This window comes from Zonotrichia leucophrys, chromosome 4 (genome assembly GCF_028769735.1).
Source record: "Zonotrichia leucophrys gambelii isolate GWCS_2022_RI chromosome 4, RI_Zleu_2.0, whole genome shotgun sequence".
Taxonomy (NCBI): domain Eukaryota; kingdom Metazoa; phylum Chordata; class Aves; order Passeriformes; family Passerellidae; genus Zonotrichia; species Zonotrichia leucophrys.
In genome coordinates, this window is record NC_088173.1 from 14386326 (window position 1) to 14408407 (window position 22082).

The following is a 22082-nucleotide window of genomic DNA, read 5'->3' on the forward strand; positions in this document are numbered from 1 at the left end:
ATTACATTGGAACTTTAAAAGTATTGTTGCATTTGAGCTGTTAAGAAAGATGTGTGGTAGTCTTGGTGTAAATAGTTTTACTTTATTTACCCCAAGATGGAACATTTATTCCTCTGAAAACTTGTATGGCTAGATGTCTCATTGCAGTTGTCAAGCCAGGGACTTTTATGTAACAATGGTCTGATTCTGTCAACTGCATTATACAAGGCACATTCAAAGCTTTAGGGAGAATCCAGATTTCTTAAAACAGAAACAAAGATAATCTTTCAGCAGCCTCTTATTTAAATAGGATATATCTATTATGTCCTGTTTCAGATGTGCCCATTTATTCTGATAAACAGCAAACCTACTCCATTTTGTAATAGTCTCCACTATACCTAAATAGTCTTTAGTATTATCCTGGGCTTTCTCCTCAACATATTTTTTTTTTTCTTCCAGCTAATGCTGTTGAGTCTAAAAAGATGGTAAAAATCATTACAAGTACAGAAATGATGGGAAGTGCATACTGGATTGTGGACTCTTTGTTCATACAAGGGCAGGAAAAGCATCCTGTAAATTCTGGGTTTCTATCTAATAGTCATGATCAATTATTTTAAATATGGTGAGGGAGAAGAAAATTTCCCTGATTTACACATGTCAAGGCCAGATTAAGACTACAGGCTAATAACTTTTCTGTATTCCTTTAGGGATTTCTTTCTATTATTGCTTCTCATTTTGTAACTATTTTTCTTCCTTAAACTCGTTTTTTAGAAAAAAGCTGAAGTTCATGGTTTTTTTACCTATTTTAATTTTTTTCACAATTCCACCAGAGGTCTTGCTTTGTCCTTTAGATCACACCCCCAGAGTGCCAAGAAGAGCAATGACAATGTAATGTCTATAATTAATTGGAAACTCCTTTCTTAGGTAAGAGCATTGACGAAGTGATCCAACCATTCCTACAGTTCAAAAGCCTTATTTATTACAGAGAAACCAACCACCCCAAACCCAAACCCAACAAACCCAACACCACAAACCTCTTGAGGGATATAATTAAGTGGCACTATATGATCCTGCATAGCCTATTTGCATGTTGATGGCACAAAGAAATGCAGTCTGATGAATAGATTCATAAACCAAAGGAAAAAGAAACAGGGGCCAATTAATGCAATGTTCAAAGGACACACTGAGCTGGGAGTTTATACTATATGGTGAAACACTTGTGTTGCATATTTCCATCTCATGACTGGCTAAAAAAGATCAAAGCTTTTTTTTTCCATATTAAGAATGACAGAATATTACAGCAAACATGCAATAAGGATAAATGTAATAAGCTTTAATAAAAGATGATAATAAGGCTTGATAAGAACTTTTGGAATGTCACCAAATCTGAAATGTAAGATGAAAGCATCTGCATGTAGAGATTGTAGTATGTTATTTGGAACCCCATGGAGCTAAACTGTGATTAGAACTCCATATTTTTCCATAAATTAGCTTTTGTTTTGAATTTCCTGCTGAGATCATATGCAAGTTGATTGAACGTGCAAGTCAATATATAGGTTTTCTAATCCTTTGCTGTTTTTCAGGCTTCATGATATCACAATTACAGCAGTCCACTTGTAGATCAAAGGTACATGATTGAGGCCAAAAGAAAATAACCTATAACCTCTTAACAAAACTTCTTCACGGTGATTTAGACCTCTCCATGGTAATTATCACTCACCTACCTGAACAGTGCAATTATGTAGATGCATAAGCCAACCACTACATGCAGATCAACTTGCAAGCTCACAGAATTTCCTCTTCTATCCATATTAAAAAACAGAATGGGCATGCTGAGTTCCCCTTCAAGGGGGCCAACTCTACCTTACTCCAACACCTCCAGTGTAAACTTGTAAACCATTAGCTATCTGCATAAACAAATAATCTTATGCAAACCTTTGGTTCAAAACCCCAGGGCTTACAACAGCTCAGTGATTGCAGTCATCCTCTTATTGAAACATCACCACCACTCCAGGGATTGGCTATTAAATAGGGAATCCTTTATTATATTGTCATTAATATATTTTATGTGCATTGGAATAACACACCGTGTTCATCCACTAAGCTGAAATGTGTTTTTTATGAAACTATTCCTGTAAGCAAAGTTATATTGTAGGTACAGGAAAAATACTATCAACAGAAAAAAACAATTTACCATACATGATTTATGAAAGGAAACTGACATAAAGACAAACTTACTGTTAGTTGTTTGCAAAGCTAGTGAATTGCTTGCAAGTCAGTTTGTAAACCACTTTGTAGTTTGTATCAATTATCTAAGCCTTGGAAAAAACAAGTTAGGATTACAGCGTCACATTGATTTTTTTTTCCCTTTAAAAGTAAATTAGCCACAACACTGCACAGTAAAATCTTACAGGTAATATTAAGAATAACCAGTCTTAGCGCTAAAGTAATGGCCATTTATAAAACTGATAGAGAAAACCAACTACTCCTTTTAATGTGTGACACTAGATCAGTAAAAAGGATGTGTTTTAAAATTATCCTCTAATTTTGGCTACAGCTGAATTGAAATAACAGGAAGGATTGCATCTCTCCTTTTCAAATGTGGATACCTCAATTTCATTACCTCTACTTGAGAGTACTAACAGGAGGCAGTAAAGAAGTTGCTGGAGAAATAATTAAAAACCTGGGAAATAATTGGAAAACATAAGTAACTTTTACTCAGCAGTGTGAAAAGATCTGGAGTGACTCAAATGAGGACCCACTGTCGAGCAAAATTGCCTGAATAAAAAGGGCTGTGAGACTTGGCTTTCCATAGATGAAAGAGAAGGTAAAACAACAGATAAGCCTGGACACTCCACAAAAAAGATAAATTTAAAGATAAATTCATTGTACCCAGTTACTGTGTTACACCTCAGGAAATCAGTGGTTAGCAGTAGGCTAACTCTATGCAGCTGGATATTGTTTTAGTTTTTTTTTGTTGTGGTTGTTTAGTTTTATTTTTTATTTTTATTTATTTAAAAACAAAACCACTATTTTTCCTGTACATAATAAGGGCAACTTAAAAGTATTTTTAAATAAAAAAAAACTACAAGAAACATTCCTACTTCTATACTTGGAGGTTTCTGGAACTAAGTAATTTTCAAAATAACTGATATTCATTTATATACCTAACCCCCCCACCTTACTGCTTCCATAGAACAAGTAAAAGACACTCATTTGTGTGATCCTATTTTATCAAATACTGCCAAAACCACTCTGGTTTTGTTTTATTGGTTTTATTATTGAGGAAAAATAAGCTTCTGAAATGCAAATGTCCATGTCATCCAAGCAGTTGTAGCACATTTCTTTTAACTGGATTATAAAACTACAAATGCTGCTAAAGGTGACAATTCCTAAGGGACAGTGGGCTTGGGGTATTTTTTTGTGAATGGAGTTGTCTGAAATGGCATCAATTTCCTGTCTACTTCAGAGGACTCTAACTTTCATCCATAATTAATCCCTGCAGTGGGCTAATTACACCCATATAAAACCCATGTGTTCTTGTGATCTCAGCCATAAATGTAATATCAAATGGTATTGCTTAAAGCAAGGTTGGACACGTGGACTCAACCTTTTCATTCTACAGTGCTTGTGTATGGAGAGGTTTAACAAAATCTCATCGGACATGACTTTTTTTAAAGCATTCAAAAAGAGGACAAGCAGTTCTTTTCAAAGAAAAAAAACAAGAAAATATTGCAGTTTACAGAAAAGATGCAATTTATACACAAAATGACCAGCTTTAACACATGTATTGTAATTCAAATATCACAGCAGATAGCACATGTCTAAGACCATGCTTCTTTCTTCACAGGCATGAGTTATAAATTAATTGAAACTACCAGCAAAGAAGAGAAGATTAATTCTATGTCCACAACAAGTCAAGTAATCACCCAAGCAAATATCTGCTTTGCAAAATCTCTTAAACATAAGCATTAATTTGAAGTATTACACACATTTGCCTACTACTAAAATGAACTACATGTTTACCTGGACTGATAAAATACAAAGAATACCTCTTAAAACTACTCTAAGTTTGCTCTTTATCAAAAGCCAGTGCATTTTAACTGAATATCACATTAGTCTGAAAAATTGCTAATATTTGGGAGTCTGTCAGAAGACTATAGGAGAAGTGCAGAAGGACACATATCTCTACAAAACTTGCTTGCAAGAGACTTAAGTTTTCCTGAAAGCAGCATTCAGATTCTGAGAAAACATCATATGGCTTCACAATATGATGTGTGGGACTTACAGGCAATGACATGTCATCATCATGTCATCTTGCAGATTATTACTACACCTCTTATATTGCTGGAATTACTGAGTTTCAATTTTCTCCACTGGGTAAAAGTGCAAGGGTGACAGGACTATTGCCAAAAAGCTTGTGATAAATCTTAATTAGAATACAAGCCTTTGGAGCAGAGGTGTGCCTTGACAGATTAACTTTTTTAATCCCTTGAAATCTTGTCAAGTCTCTTTTAACCTCCTGGTTGTCAATTACATGTTCCTACATTCTTTCGTGTGAGGATTATCTTTCTCAATGAACGTTTTATTCTCAGTGCCACGAACAATAATAGCAAGTGACATCCACAACACCAACCAAGTAAGAATTCCCTGCACTCCTGAAACAGTAATATTATGCTTTGCACTTAAAGAACAACAACTTCATTTTTGGACTAGTCATTCTATCTCTGCCTCCCAGTCTTGAAAGAAAGAATGTGGTGAACATAAGAAATTACATTATTATTTACAAAATATTTCCACTCTAAGGAAGCCAAATGAGCTCCTCACCAATGCTGTAAACATTATATGAAGCTCATACAGATATTTAAAATTCATAGCTTTGGGATACCAAGAAAAATAATTTGATCACGTTAGACAGAGCTGACAACCTCTGTAACGCACAAAGTCAAGGAAGTACTAGCTGTAATATTAAGCCTCATTCTAAAGCAAAAAGCCAGTGTGGAAAGTCACATTTGTATCTGAATACTGCCCTTTATCAAGCACATGTCAGGACTGAGTGAAAAGAGTTGCCTGAACCAGTATTAATTATTAGTTATGAGTAAGTCAAGGGCTACATTTATCAATTATCTGGCTTTTGTAATTTTATCTTTAAAGATTTTTAAGTACTGAAATAGAAGCTGGAGGTTGGTACTTCAGACATCAGGGACTATTCTAAAGTCCATTCACCTTTAGTAATTTCAGGAGGTGGTTTTCTAGCTGCTAAATTATTGCGCTGGGTAGCTGACCTCACACTGAAGGCCCAGTTGAAGCAGGAGAGAGCAACATGTGGCACTGATGTCTAAAACAACAGGCATGCAGATTTTGTCAGGCACAGAGCAGAGGCACACGTGCTGGGAAGGCAGAGCACTCCACAAGGCCCTGCCATCAGAGGCAGCCAGCTCCTGGCAGCCCCTGGCACTCACAGCTAAGACAGATCTGGAAACATCCATTCTGGACAGAAGAGAGACATCACTATGTACCTAATCCAAAGATTCTTAATTTTACAGGCTGCCACTTCCAAATCCCACCAAGCTTTAATTTTGAACAAAAGATGACCAGTGAACATTGCTGCTGCCTCCAAATGCACCAAATGCACATTAAACCTTTCCTAAAACCCCATGGATTGTTAAAATTAGTAGTCAGTCTACACTTTGCAACAAGTGATGTACTTTCTACAGTGCTGGAGACACTGGCTGTCTTCACAAATCCAGATAAAGTGAGCACAGAGTGAGCAAGAGCATGAGAACATCAATGTGGTTCTGCCAAGCGGTGCAATCAGACAATGCTAAAGAGCTGTGCTTGGATAGCTGGCATGCTTTCTCAGAAAGGTTACATAAGAGAAGTTTCCCTGCTGTAATTTTTGCATGGTAATTTGAATACATTGTGATAGGTAGATTTGGTCAACTGTAAAATCTCAGAGCACTTCCTTCAAATGATTACAGCAGATCAAAAGGAAAATACATTTTTTTATTTTTAAGAATCAAATATATAAATATATTTGTTTACCTCATGGCTTTATTTTGTTGGAAAAACAAATTGGCTGAGAGCATAAACCTAGCTAACTGTAAAAGTCTGCCACATATCTGTAGACAGGGAACATATTTTCAACCCACACACCTCAGTGATGCTCCAGACATAGCTAAGGTCCCAGCAAAACTGAGTGAAGCAGACAGAAATGGGAAGAGAAGGACGTAAGCCAAAAGTTGTTGATGAAACTCTCAGTGACAATAGCATTACAATACTCAAAATTAAATTTATGTCAAAAAGAAAAACAGTTTCTATAAAGGCATAATGAGAGGTAATTAATGACAATTAAACAATATTCTCCCTCATGCCTGTTCATTACAATACCTATGCTGGGTATTGCAATAAAAATTCCATTTAAATGGCATTATTAATTAAGTTGTTTTCCTTATTCCTGGCAGTAACTGAGCCTTACAAACAGCACAAAAATGTTAACTTGGCATTGCAATCAAAAAGAAATATTATATTGTACTTTAGTGATAAAGTAAAATAGATTCTTAGGTATATTTAGTCATTGCTTTAGTCACAAAATTCAGTTTTGTGATTGTCAAGACTATAAATCAATTAGTTATGGATAGTGGTTCTGCCCTACTATGACTTCTGCCACTGAATCCAACAGAAAGGGCAGCTGGTCCCCCACAATCTGGGAAGATCTGTGAGTGCCAGCAGCTGTCATACTAAATCCTGACTAATATGGGAGAACCACTGACAACAAACTCAGAAATAGCACTGAGGACAGAGGATGTTAGCCCTAGTCTACAGAAACAGACAATTAAATAATTTTTAACAATTACTTAAAACTCACCTCAGATAGTCACACACTATCTTTTACACTTTGCATCCTTCTGATGCGTTGGTCTTCTCTAATAAGCAAACTTGATTGCAATTTTTCCCGGACACTTCCTTCTCTTTCTACCTAAAAACCTCTTAAGTTGCTCTGTTCTTATTCTCATGAAGTTTTTGAGATAACTCTGAAGACAGCTGTCCATTATTTGAAATATACTGGCACATAATGTTCAGCTTATTTTTACTATTTGGGATGATGATAAAACAGGAACATTTTTAGACAGACAAAAAGCACGAGTGCTTATTATAATAATTGCAAAACAAGCACAATGTAGCTATTTTTATGCAGTGCAGAAAATACTAATTATCTGTAATTATCAAACATGGCTTTCTAGTCTGGTATTTTTTCCATTCACATTTCATTTGAAGCTTTCATCATGATCTTATGGTTATCTGTGTTGTAGCAGAACCCAGGTCTTTCTACTGTTTCCCACAGAATGAAGTACCAACTAAAATACATGTTTTCTCATAAGATATTTCATCTGTTAAGCCTAAATATTGGCTTTCTTTTCTGTCCAAACTGAATTTGCTTAAGTAGGAAAAAAATACTGATAGATAAAGAAAGTGAAGTGATGAAGGCAATAGTGACAAAAATAATTATTTGGCCTTTTAAATGAAATGAAATTACTTTTTGTTTGGTTTTGGTTTTCTTTTCTTCCAACAGAAGAGACGCCCTTCTGTTATCATCAACATGCTTTATCACAATGAATAGCTGACTGGTGCATATTCTTGTTCTGACCACTGATAGCTGAGATAAGGCTAACAAAATGATCAACCCCAAGTTACACAAAGAGCGAAGTGCTCAATGACTTCAAAGTATGACAGGTTGCTGTGAAGCAGTCAAGACAGGAAAGGCCTGACTAAGTAGCTCACGTCCTACTGTGCATTTAAATGATGTTCTATGTTCATGGAAACTTATTTAGCAGACATAAGACAAAACTCATGACAGATGCCTGCAATTTTTCAGTGTACAGCTCTTCATGCTTAGTTGACTGAATCTGGTATTGTGCAGTTCCAGCACTGACTGAGGAACTGAATTGCTCCCCTCTTCATTTCCATGTACAGTGAAAATGGCAGTAATTTCTTATATTGATTTACAAAATGTCAAGACAGTGCCATTGGCAATGAAGAATCAATTGCTAGAGTGACTCTTGGGGAAGAAAGAGGGGTTCTGAGGTCCCCAAATTCTCATTAATTTCATCCAATAATTGCTGAATCCACACTCCAGCAGAAATAATTAGTACAGTACAAATCAGTTTGTTAATACAGCTGGTCAGAGTCTGTGATATGTAACAACATATTGGAAACAACTCCTTCTGACTGGTTAGTTCCTTATAATTACACAGTGGATTTTTCTGTTAGGAAAAATCACATCCAAGAACAACTAAGCTCCTTCACTTAGTAAAACCTAAGCAGAGAGGGAAAATCCCAAAACGAGGAATTGAAGGATGGTGGTTACATATGAAACTTTGACCTGGTGCTTATTTTTGACCTAGGAGGTGCTCTTCAGAACTTTCCTTTTATTCATTCATTCACTGCAAGTGATGGGTGCTGAAAGAGGTAGTAAGCCATGGGGAGACAAAGGAAACAAAGTTCTGTGTTGTCTCCACATAGTAAAACTGAAGTCTGTTTCTGGTTTCACACGGACACTCTGTACCAAGCTGGTTAAAGGTGTTAATGTCTATATAGAAAGAGGTCAAACAAATGCAATTTCATTCTTCTTACTCTTTAATGGCTTATATTTAATACTGCTCTTCCCAGTCAGTCCTCCAAACAGGGGAAGAAGAATCTAAAATCTTCATGTTGGAAAAAAAAGGTGGCTTTTTTCCTTGGTTGCAAATCTGATTACAGACAGAAGTTAAGCAATGAGCAGCTTAAAGAAATTCCAGTGTAAACTTGCTCCCAAAATAAGCAGTTTGAATTCTTTACTCCCCATTTTGTAATCCATTATTTCTGGGAGCTTTTCCTCGAATCCCTGACTTTAAACTAGAGCTATTTCTAATTCCTGTCTTCTGTATGTTAATACACTATCTTTTGGTTCAGCACTTGCATGTTTTTGTTGCTTTATTTCTTTCTCAACCATTTAACAGTAGATGAAGCCTCAAAGCAAAGGACCAACATTTTCCACAACTCCCTCCTATTTTCTCTTAGCAGGTCTAATTGACAGGAATAGAAAGTTTAAGTATCTTGTACATTGCAGAATGGTTGAGAGAGACCACGTGGGCTAGAAATGCAAGAATTCATGGGAAGACTTTCCTTTAGACTGAAATAACATTTTCAATTCCTTGTGATCTCCAAGACTGCATTAAGTGGCTTTAGAGTGTAGTGTCTGCTCTGGTCTCTACCCATGCTGACACTCTCTGCTCTCACCTCATCTTTGCAGACTTTGTAAACGTAGGAGTCTTTCCTGTCAGAGTGATGGAAGAAGTGCAAGACATACCAGACTCTTGATGCAGCTCCTTCCTCTGGCTGGGCTAATTGACGGAGCAGTAATTGACTGAGCAGCTCTGCAAAGGCAGACATGAAGTCTAGCAAACTGTCTCTCCTGCCTTATGTCGCCTGAGCAGAGGCAGCAAGATCTCAAGTCACTTTCTCTACCCCATACTCACTGTAACTAAAATAAGCCTGGGCATGACATGTTCATCTCTGCACTTCAAAGAAGGGCTGGGTTACGCCACCACTCACGGCAAGAGTGGTCTATTAGTCCTTCTGTCTGCAGCTGCCACAGGCACACCACAGACATCAGCCACACCTTATCAACGTGTACTGGCGTATTCTGCTGCAACCGTGCTGCAAAACAAGTAATTTCCCAGCTCTTGACAGTGATACTTCATATTGAATTCATTCTTTCATGCAAATACTACAAGGTGGTTACATTTTCACACTTGCGGCAACATATCTCTGTGAAGTACAAGACATGTCTCAAACTGGCTATACAAATGTGACATGCCACTTCAGCTGCTGTAAACTTCAGCAGAGATGCCAGACCACTGTATTGGAGGCAATCACAGGGTGCTAGGGGTCACACAACACTGCAATCCCTCTCTTCTCTTAATATTACAGCCAATTACCACTCAGTCATTTCCCTTTCACACCTATGTTATGAAACATGTCTCCTCTGAAGACATGTTTCATAGACTCCTAAAAGGGAGGAGGGTGGTGCAGCCTGAAGAAGAGAAGGCTCTGGGGAGACCTTACAGCAGCCTTCTATTACCCAAAGGGGACCTGAAAGGGACCTGAGAGGGACTTCTCACAAAGACAGGAGAAAGGGGAATGGCTTTCACTGAAATGGGACAGGTTTAGATTAGATATTAAGAATAAATTCTTTGCTGTGAGGTGGTCAGACAATGCACCAGGTTGCCCAGAGAAGCTGTGGATGCCCCATCCCTGGATACATTCAAGGTCAGGCTGGATGGTGCCTTGAGCAACCTGATCTAGCACAACATGTCCCTGTCCATGGCAGGGGGTTTGAAACAAAATGATCTTAAATATCTGTTCCAACCCAAACCATTCTATGAAACAGTCAACTAAGATGAAGGAGTGCTTCCATCTTATATTAATGATTTCTACTCACTTATACTTGGCTGGCCTATTAAACGGGGAATATTTCTGATATTACATCTGCAGAGATGGGAAAACCACATATATGAATGAGTGCAATCCATTCGTCATTTTATGGACACAAAGTTCTCTAGAGAGCATCTCTGAGTGCTGAATTTTACATTCAGATTGCTGAGTTAGCTGAAATATGTGTAATATCACCAGTAGGCATTGAGCTCCTTATTGACTGTGGGCAGAGGAAGGCTGTTGTGCATTATTTCAGCTAGGATGTGAGCTGGCGTGCGCCCACGAAATGAAATGTTGTACAGCTATCTTTTCTTTACAGGGTATGTGAATAAATGATGTGTGGAGCTTTCAGCCCTTGCTCACTGGAAAGCTCCGTCCTCTTTCCCGAACACAGGAATAGAGGTGCATTAGACATGCTTGTATTTCTTAGTGCGCCTGTGGGAGAAATAATCCCGTACAGCTGTCTTCCCATGCCCCTCAGATTCATAAGTAATCTGGCTCTTTGGGGCTGGCAAAGTGTAGAGCTCAGCTCACAATCAGTCTCCAGTGTTTTACTATATGTATGGCTGCTTTTCCCGGCTCCTCACAGTGATACTTCATGCCGAATTCTTTCTTGCATATTTATGCATTTATTTAGCAGCAGATGTTTACTTCTGATGATTTATGAGGCAATATTACAGAGACTGAGCACAATTAATGCGTTTTATAAGTGGGATTATTTCAATCCTACTTAAAAAAAGATTCCGTGTCAAAACTTAACTCTAAACCACACCTTTAAACTCCTTGCACATTCACACAAAATAACCACAAATCCAATGACTGAAGCAAGCTGAAGAGCAGTGGCAAGCCCTACATTTGCATGTACATCCTTTGCTCTTTGGGGCTGGCAGCTGAGGTGGAAAGGGTGCTCAGGGGCTCAGCTTTGCTGGGTCAGAGGGGAATTTCTCCAGCTACTCAGCAACCCAGTTTCTTGCATTGTTCACAGGAGATTCAACTCAGTAAGAACTACTTCAAAGGCTCTATGGAGCTTATGCTGTGTCTTGCATTGAAATGCAACAAGGTTGTTTGAACAACGACATGAAGATTTAAGGATCTTAAGGCCTTCTAGGCTCTATTATAAATTACCACTGATTTTAAAAAGAGGGAAGGAAGGAGAGATTGACTCTCTTCTTTCTGTTTTCTTTCCTCCACTCCTCAAGATGCTAAACTTGTGTCCAACCAGTAACAAAAACCAGATCAATATATTTCCGTAACTGTGATGACCTAAACTTCTAATTAACAAGTCAGTTAAAAAAAAGTCTTTGAAGACCATTTATGGTCTCAAGAGATTAAAAATCTGTAATCCGGACAAAGATGCAAAGGAAGTTATGAGTGCAAAATGATCCTGTTCTGTTCCCTTATTAAAGTCAAGGACGTTTTCTCATAGCCAACCATTGCTCCTACTAACTGACTAAAACGCAAATTACATACTATTTATAGTGAACATTTATGAAAATAATTAAGGAGATGAAGAAATGAAGGAAATCTTCTAAAATAAAATTTGGAAAACAGAATTTAACAAACAAATAGCAAAAAGTGACATTAATTAAAAATAAACAACCCACAAGAGAGGAAGAAGTCTAAATCTTCACTGCATGTTGTCTTTTGGACAATTATTTTCCGTATTTCACAATCAAATATCTGTATTAGACTTTTGCTCCAGCTCTATACACAAACATACATGAATGTAATGATGAAATAGGTGATAGTTAGCATTCCTAAAGATTGTATTAGCAATATTTCAGCAAAATGAGAGGAAAAGGGTTCCAAAGATATGCTAAAAGTTATATTCACATTATGGAATTTTTACAGCCTATATTTTACACTTTTATAAGTACTTGACCCCACATAATTTAATTGTAGTTCAAATAATAGTTCAAATAGTTCAAATGTAGTTCAAATTGTAGTTCAAATTCTTTGAAGTTAATTCACTGACCATCAAGCTACAGGATGCTTGCAAAATATTCAAATTTTCTAATTTCTCAAAACAATTGCGACTTTTCATTAAATCCTTGTGGCTTTTAGTGTTACCAAAGACTTGGCTAGTTAAAGGTTAGTATGTGACAGTCCATGTACAATCCATCAGACACCACTGTTCATAGTGACAATTATAAAAAATGGGACTCACCTATGAAGTAGGACAGCAGTATTGCCAGCAGCACTGAGACCCCTACAGCACAGAGTGCAGTACATTTCCAGCTACAGTACTTCGAAGACTTCTTGAATTTAAAAGCACTTCTGGACAGGGTGTTCCTAGGTAGTGGCCGAGTAGGAGGGGAATAAACAGAGCCCGATGCCATTGTGTACCCTGGCGTGGCAGTGCTGAACAGCGGTGTGGTCCCTGTTCCTGTTTTGAATAGGAAATGCCTGTGAAAGAAAGAGCATATGGTAAAGTATAAAAGTAAATCAAGCTGGAGCACAGGCAATCATAACTCTTTTGTTTGATGTTGCCCATTTTTCAAATAGCTAACAACATCCAATCTACAAAGGGTCATAGAAGCAATAACTTGTCATGACACTCACATGTAAAAAGACACTTTCCCTTTAAGTGAAGACCAAAGCCCCCCAAACATTAGTAATACACTGGCATCCAGACAGGAAACAGAACTACCCAAAATTCAGTGTATCAGGGAGGAAGTCTCTCATAGTTTATCTGACAAGTAGGGACAGGCTTTCTGCTGCTGTTTATTTGTTTTGGCTTCTGCAACAGACTACAGGGAACTCCATTAAAAAGTCAATAATGAGCAATGTGACTGCAGTCCACACTACTTATCACAGCTTTCCTACGTTAAGTACAAAGAAAACAGCAATCTCTGAGTTACAAATTTCTGGCAAATTCTTCAAAAATAGTCAGTTAAAATTTTTTTTGGGCCTGTCCTAAGTATTCAGCTCACTAGTTCACATCTACTTGCACATATTCCTCCCATAAAAAAATCTGATTATGGATACAAGGAGCTAGTTACAGCCTAGCAGAAATAGTCTAAAGAAATATATCTACTAAGTGTTCAAGAAGACCAAAACTCAGCAACAGATGTGAAAAGCAAAGTCTAAGTTAAGCACTCTGTGAGTTACCAGTTTATTTTTTCAATTAAAATTTCCAAAGGAAATATTACTCCCTGAGCTTCTATATGGTAGAATCCAGTTCATGCAATCAAAATTACTTTGAAAGAGTCTCTAAACATGGCACATTCTACCTGGATTTTTTCTCCAGATGCTCATGCACAACTCTATGAACAACAAAACCTCATTCAAAGAAAGGTCTTTGCACCAGAGGTTTCCCACCAAGTTGTTATGTTGGTAACCCTGTAGCATATGGCTTGCCCTTACCTAATTAAGCACAGCAAAATAAATACATTATATGTAAAAATGGTAAGAAAGCATTCTGTGGAGACTTTGAACTTACCAACACACAGCTAAAAGAACCAGAAAGGGGTTTGGGTTTTGTCATAGCTAAGAGACACTCATGAATTGCTGATGCCCAGGTCCTCCTGAAGGTAAGCACATGCTGTATTTGCCTCCTGCCTGTCACTTATACAGCACTGCTCAGAGGACCCAGCACTAACTGAGCCAGCTGTGCAGGGGAAAAGCCTTTCTAGTTACACCACGTGGCACTGAGCTGCTTCTTAGCTGATGGGACTTTGATTCTCTGGGACACATGCTTGGATTCTTGCATAGTAATGGACCAATTTACACTGTTAGAGACAGCAGAAATTAGTTTGCCCCAATGCAGCCTGAGAAAAATACCCACAGCTGATAAACAAGATTTGTTGTTTACAGATTATTTTGCTATGGGAGGTTAACGGATTAATTACAACATCTTGGCATAGGCCCTCTACTTGAAAATATTTGCATTACAAACATGATTCCATGAAATATTTTACATAGGTTACTTCATTCTGAATAATATTCAACTTGATGGAAGCAACAGAAGCTTATGCACTAGATCTGCACAACAGCCACGCCCCAATTTTTTTTTAGCTTCTGAGCTCAGAGTATAATCAACAATCTCAAAAGACAAAATTCTGGTTGCTTAAATCCTGTCTAAGAAGGTACTTCATTAAAACCTGTGACATTTTTCAATGTAGCAAAGACCAAAATAATAACTAGCCCTTTGTAAAAATATTTACAACAGCATTACTTGGATTGTACAGATTCAGAGAATCATGTAAATTCATTAAGTCCTGGTAAGTGTCTTAGTCACTTGACCTTTATTGCTCTTTCCTTTCTGGCTACATATGGTAAATGCTATGTCCAGGTATATTTCACAAACAGATCCCAAAAAAACCCCAACAAATGCAAAGGCAGCTGTTTCCCATTCCATGTGCAATGTGCATTGTTTTGGGGGACAGAAGAAAAGCCATACAATAGATACAACAATACTCCTATATATGAGCTTCCTGTTAAAAATAAGAAGCTGCCTGCAATTTTCACACTCTCCTTCTTCAGCTGTAACACTCAACAGACTAAAAATGGGAACTGGCATTATATGAGCACTTAACTAGAACCCTAACATACTTTAAGTTTTAAGAAAATAGTGTAATAAAACAGTCTGCCACTGATATTTTCCTTTTTTATTTTCTCTGAGAAAGTGAGAATTCATGCTGGCTCTAGTAGACCACAGACTTCTAGAGACTGTAATCCATATTCTCAAAGCCTTTGACGAGTTAATCCTATAGATACATTCCAGAGATGACAGCGATGGTGTGAACTGTCATAACTCTGACAGTCCACCTCAGGCATCAAGGTAATGAAAGAAAATTGTAACTTTTATATGTGAATCTTAGAAAAATGTAGGCTGGAAATGACCCTTAAGATCATTGAGTCCAAGTGTTAACTCAGCACTGCCAAGTCCACCTCTAAACCATGTCCCCAAATGCCACATCAACACATTTTTTAAATACCTGCAGGGATTATGACTCAACCACTTCCCTGGGCAGATTGTTCTGACATGTGACAACCCTTTCAAAGAAGAAGCTTTTCCTAATATCCAATCTAAACCTCCCCTAGTGCAACTTGAAGCCATTTCTTCTTGTCCGAGGGCTTGTTATTTGTGAGAAGAAAACAACCCCCACCTGGCTACAATCTCCTTTCAGGTGGTTACAGAGAGTGGTATCCCCACCTCCCCCACCAAGCCTGCTTTTCTCCAGGCTAAACAATCCCGCTCCCTCAGCCGCTCCTCATAAGGCTGGTACTCCACACCCTTCACCAGCTTCCCTGCCCTTCTCTGGACCTGCTCCAGCACCTCCATGTCCTTCCTGAACCAGGGGACCAGAACTGCACACAGCACTTGAGGCGTGGTCCCACTTGTGCCAAGTACGGAGGAAAGAGCCTCTCCTGATCTTGCTGCCACACTGCTTTTGAGAGAGGCCAGGAAGCCACCTGGGCACACTGCTGGATTGTGTCCAGCTGGCAGTCAACCAGCACTTCCAGGGCTTTTCTGCAAGACAGCTTTCCAGCCGCTCTTCCCCCAGCTGGTAGCACTGCAGGAGGTTTTTGTGACCCAAGTGCAGGACCCAGCACTTGGCCTTATTTAACCTTTTACAGCAGGCCTTGCTCCATCGATCCAGCCTGTCCAGATCCTTCTGTGGAACCTTCTACACTCCAGCAGATCAACAGTCCCATGCAGCCTGGTGTGTCTGAACTTGCTGAGGGAGCACTTAATCTCTCCATTAATAAATCATTGATAAAGATTGTTGATAACAGACAAAGCATCATCAGCTGGGCAAGGGAGGTGATTACCCTGCTCTGCTCTGCACTGCTGGGGCCTCATCTCGAATACTGTGTGCAGTTTTGGGCACCACGATGTAAGAAGGTTAAAAAGTTGTTAGAGAGTGTCCAAAGAAGGGCCATGAGGATGGTGAAGGGCTTTGAGGGGAAGCCATATGAGGAACAGCTGAGGTCACTTGGTCTGCTCAGTCTGGAAAAGGGGAGACTGAGGGGAGACCTCATTGCAGTCTCCAATTTCCTTGTGAAGTGGAGGGGCAGGCACTGATCTCTGTGGTGACCAGTGACAGGAGCCAAGGGAACGGCCTGAAGCTGTGTCAGGGGAGGTTTAGGTTGGATATTAGAAAAAGGTTCTTCACTCAGAAGGTGGTTGGACACAGGAACAGGCTCCCCAGGGAAGAAAGAGGTCACAGCACCAAACCTGAGAGAGTCCAGCAAGTGTTTGGACAACATTTTTGGGCACATGGTGTGACTCTTGGGGATGGTCCTGTGCAGGGCTGGGAGTTGAACTCAATGATCTTGGTGGGTCCCTTCCAACACAGCTTCCTCTGTGATACTAGGAAATTAAAGAGGACTGTTGCCAACACTGAGCCATTGGGAACACCACTTGTGACTGGCCACCAGATGCATGGAACTGCACTCACCACCCTCTGGACCCGGCCATTCAGCCACTTTCTACCCCTGAAGAGCGCACATGTCCATGGCATGATCAGCCAGTTACTCCAGGAGCGTGCTGTGGGAATTGAGCAGTGGGAATTCAGGAATGTGCTGTCTTAGGCAGCATACAGCACAGCCCCTCACTTTAAGCTATTCTCCTTTACTTTAAATCCCATGAATACAATGCCAGAGTGGTTGCACGGTCTGGCTGAACGCTGAGGGAAAAATAATGACAGAAAAGTCAGTCTGGCATCTTCATGTGGGTTAAGAAAATTTGTTTGGATATCTCTATTTCTAATGAGTGGAGTTACTAACAAAGTTGTCAGAGACTCTCCTGCTACATTAACTCCGAGTGATAAGTATTTAAAGTGTAATGCTATCAGACTTGCACATCTTGTCTGCCTCACTGAGCCATGCCAAACTGTTCCTATGAGACTCTTGGAAGGATATGGCATCTGACAACAAATCCAGGCTGCTTCCAGATAATGCTGAAATTCTTATGCTCTTGAAATATAATCCATCCACAAATGATTTAAATTATCTATATATCTATCTACCTTGCCTTTTCAAACTATGGAGCTCAAATAGCTAATTTCTAAAGCCTAAACTGTTTGCACTACTTGACCAGGCACTGACTTACAGGAAATTACACTATATTTCATCTCATAGGGAGCTTATAGCATCTGCAATCGTCTATCTTCCCTTCAAAATTGATCACATAACATGCACTTGCTACATCTTCACGTAAGCAGCACTTTAAATATTTTATTAAGCTACAGAGTACAAAACTCCAGTGAATCATGCTAATATTTTACAAGACAAGCCAGTTCTGTACTATTAAATAATTCAACTTTTAAAGCAAATAATATTCCACTTTTACATTTATTTAATATATATTTCTGCCAACTTATTCAACAGATGTTGCTATTAAAAAGTCAGCTAATCTTAACATTTTAAGTGGGAAGTATTCAGTACCTAACAAATCTAAACTACAAAACACAAAGTTATATCATAAAACTAATCTTTGGATACAAAGATAGCTGGGAAGTACCCTTATTTCACAAATGGTAGGCATTTTACTTAAGCTTTTGTCCCTACAATAAAAGATGGAAATATAGCATCAAAAATCTCAAAGGTGTCAGCTCAGAAAACAGAAGCATGTGAATAGAAGTAATAATGTTTTTAATTTTACTCAGTACTCTTTGAGCACCAAGTGCTGATGTGCACTGGCTGACATGCAGATGGTTTCTCCCTTCTCATACTGGTGAGGAGAGAGGGCTCAGAGCAAATCAGATTTTTTTTGTGCTGCCACTTCCTTTGCAAAAATAAACCTCTACTAAACTCAGTAAATAGAAAAACAGAAGGGGCAAAAAAGTGATAAAAACCGTCCATGAGTTTGGTAGAAAGATTAAGTTAACTGAAACTGTGTCTTTATAGAAATGGAGATAGACTATCAAAATATTCAAGGACAGTAAGACTCAGCCCAGAAGCCCAAGTACTTTTGATATAAGACAGCCAGGTGTCCAGCAACAGAAATGTGATTTAGAGTAACTTCCTTCATGAAAGGATCTATGACAAGAACTTTTGACCGCAGTTTAGAAGAAAATGGATACGATGCATCAATGAGTGCAATATTATATAAACACATCTGGAAAGCCCTGGACTCCAGATTGCCAGCAGCTGAGATATTATATAAATAAACTATCACCAAGCAAAAAAGGAATATTACACATTATTTCTTAAAAAGACTGGTCTCAACTGGAATAGAGTTATTGCATAATTTTAACATTTCTGATGTAATTTTTTACATCAGATACATGACTTTTTTAGCTTATGCTGGAATTGCTTCACCTTGCTAAAGAACAATTTCTCTAATTTTGGGCATCATATATATAGAATGCTTTGCAATACCTGGAAGATGTAAAAAAGCCTACCTTACCATTTCAAAAAACTTTTTGGCAGCATTTTGGTTCTCTTTTAAATTAATTCTTACAGTGCAACACTGCCAATAGAGTGCTGAATCACATGGCAAGTATGTCACACCATATTAAAAGTCACATAGGACTTTACCAAAACTCATACTAAATATGGAATTGTGAATAAGGCCCAGCAAAATTACACTGAACTTTTCACAGTACATCAGAATATGCATCATATTTTATCACCCTGCCAGTGAGATTGAATGGCAGCTACTGTTACTTTGTGCAACATTATTTAGTTGTTGTCTGCTATCACTGAATAAAGGCCAATATTGCTAGGCCTTATGCATACAAGAATGAAACACTCCTCATCTTAAGAGCTATAATACCACTGATCCAGAATAAATCTGTATTTAAAATATATGTGTTTAAAACCCCTAAATCAATTAATCCTAAATCGTTGGATCTTGTGTATCATTGTACACTAACAGCATCTGAAAAATATGGAGGAGAATAAATCTAATTATCCGGTCATGTTTCTGAATAGAGAGATTCCATTGTGATCAGTAAAAAATGTCCTAGTGCTATAGGTTTTCTTGCAGTCCTATCTCCTACACTGTCCTAAATGCAATGTTTGGTCAGTTCCATGATGATCCAGTTAGTGAAAAATGGCTCTACAGATGATTCCAGCCCATTGCTATAAGACAAGTGAGGAAGAACAGCTTCAACACTCAGAAGACTGCACTAGAAAAGGAATCCAATGTTAGAAATTTTCTCTGTACCTCTGATGGAGGTGTCTGTCTAAAAAGCAGTGTAAGAGGTAGGATTCCTGAAAGCATATGCAGAACAATGAGAAAGTTAGTTTATTCCAAAAACGGTGGAGAAAGAGATAACTTATCAGACAGTGAACAGTTACAAAAGCTGTGTAAAACTGTAGCCAAATAAGCAGAAACAGGAATTATTGTAGTAGGGTAGGCCATCAAGAACAACACCCTGTCTGAAAGGGGCCAGTACAAAGGGAGGGAATGAATGCCTTCCAGTCTGTTTATTCACTAACAGCTTGCTCTTTCTCCAAGCAGCCCAAAACTCATGCTCTCACTGATGTCTTGTGGCATTTTGTTCTGCAGGCAAAACATGCACTATATCAAAATGTATTTCCTTCTATCAATTTCAATTTAAATTCAACTGATTATTTCCTTGTTTTTCTATAATGAGTATGTACTGTTTGCCCCGCAGTACACACAGACAAGTTTTTATAATACTACTGTTTGGCTCACTTCATTTTTTAGGGTAAAACACAAAAAGCATTCAGAACTAATTGCCTAAAGCAAAAAAAAAAAAAAATTTAGGCTTTTTATGGGTCAGGCAAAGGCAACTGTGGAGAAGAGGAAAGCTATTTTCAGATACCTGTTGTTTCAGTGCAGAATAAATCAAAACTGACACTTGGATGTTGACAGAATAGAAAGTGACTTGAAGAGAGGTGAAGGAGAAAAGAAAAACTATCCCTAACATTTTTTGCATTTTTTTCTTTTACCTCTAGGTATCAAAATATCCACATATAGTTAGATATATCTGGGATGCTCTAAATCTTTGTTTCATGTAAGCAAAAAGTCCACTAATCTGTTTTATTTGACTCATCTGTCGCCCTTGCAATTTGAGAAAAACTCTGGACACAATAGCAATCACCAGCAGAGAAGACCACTGTTGACTCAAAAGATCACTGGACTTTACTGGACTCTTCCAGCTAAGGCAATAGCATTCTTTTTTTCTGTAATCACCAATTAAATATTTCATTAAATGAGCACACCAATTTTCACACTGTGGAGCACAGGTTAATCCTCCCCCCAAACCAACTCAAATCTGCCAGTATCCATCTCTATTAAAAATTATCTATTTGCCTCTAAGGTGTGATGAATCTTTGGAAATTATTAGATGAATTAACACATGAATTTTTAAGCAAGCCCAGGCAAAATGTCTTATGCATTCTGTTAAGGTCCTCAATCTATTAGCCTGGATTCACTCCAAGGCACAAGAGGTAACAGACCTTAGACACTTAGGATTAGAAACACATCAATTTCATTCTCCTAAGGCTCCAGAGGTGGAAAAAACTTCTATCAAATCCACTTTGAGTGAATGCAAGTTGAGAGAAATGTAAATTTTAGTGAATTTATGTTTCAGTGGCATACTTCTGTATCAGGACTCCTCTGCTCAGAATTCAATAGTACTCCTAATGATCTGGGTTTGACTTTTAATATAAAGGTACTGTTGAATTCCTAGGAATAAAAACTGTTAGCTATTCTGTATTGTGATGACTGCTCACCTGAACTAAAATTATACCACCAGATTTTTCCCCCAGATGGTCCCAGTTCATAATGCACCTATCTGGAGATAGAAGTAAACAATAATTCTGCTTTTCAATAACATAGTAGAACTTTCCACAAAAGTTTGGCAGCACCATGAGGCCAATGTAAGTAAATAAGACATAAGGGTAGCAAAAATTTTATTTTTCTGATGTTTCAAATGGGAAGAATAGATTTTCAGACAGAACACACTTGTAAGGTTTGAGAGCTCTGCCTCAAACAGATCATCACTAACACGTGCAGAGACAGTGCACATCTATCTCTGTGCAAAGACTCTAGAAGTTTGTCATTTCCATACAAAGAGATCAATTAATCTTAAAGTTAAAGAAAGGAGGGATAAATCCAGCTGCAGCTATTATAGTTTGCTCCTACTTCTCTCATTAAGGATTTTTTTTCTCTCCCTGACTTTTTTGAATGCAAACCAGCTGAATTTTTCCCTCCTGGGAGTGGGTTATCATGCTTTTCTGTTTGTTCAAAAAACACTATGACGTACATTACCTGTCAAAATGAGGAGAAAGCCATTAAATGTGTAAAAGACAGTGGTCCACACGATCTATCAGAGTACTGCACGTACTGACTGGTGTGCCCTCTCTCTGCTGACAGACCAGAATTCATGCTGGATTCAACTGGGTTCCCTAAGAGAGATCATGACCCTCACCTGCCACCTGACATTAGAGACCTCTGTCTGATTCTCTAATGGATAGATCACATCAATAAATACAATTCCTTGCACTGAGTTGAGGAAACAGATAGAAAGGAAAGATTAATCTCTGCTGACTAACATTATAGGAAAGATGTAAAAGATAACAGAAATTCCTGGCTAGGTTTCATGTGAACTCTGGTTCACTGATGCATGAGAAAAGCTTTCCCAGCAGGCTCTAGAAGGAATTGGATTTTTGTTTCCCTGTGAACACTTAATGCCTGTCTT

General features: G+C 38.3%; 1 protein-coding gene across 39 annotated transcripts in view; it reads right to left on the bottom strand.

Moving 5' to 3' along the window:
• Positions 1 to 22082, bottom strand: part of TENM3 (teneurin transmembrane protein 3) — a 1296489-nt gene that overhangs the window by 103676 nt on the left and 1170731 nt on the right. For all 39 annotated transcript variants that reach the window (XM_064710586.1, XM_064710592.1, XM_064710587.1 and 36 more), the window contains one exon: positions 12623 to 12861. In XM_064710586.1, the coding sequence (XP_064566656.1) occupies positions 12623 to 12861 (239 nt within the window). The remainder of the gene's footprint in view (positions 1 to 12622; positions 12862 to 22082) is intronic.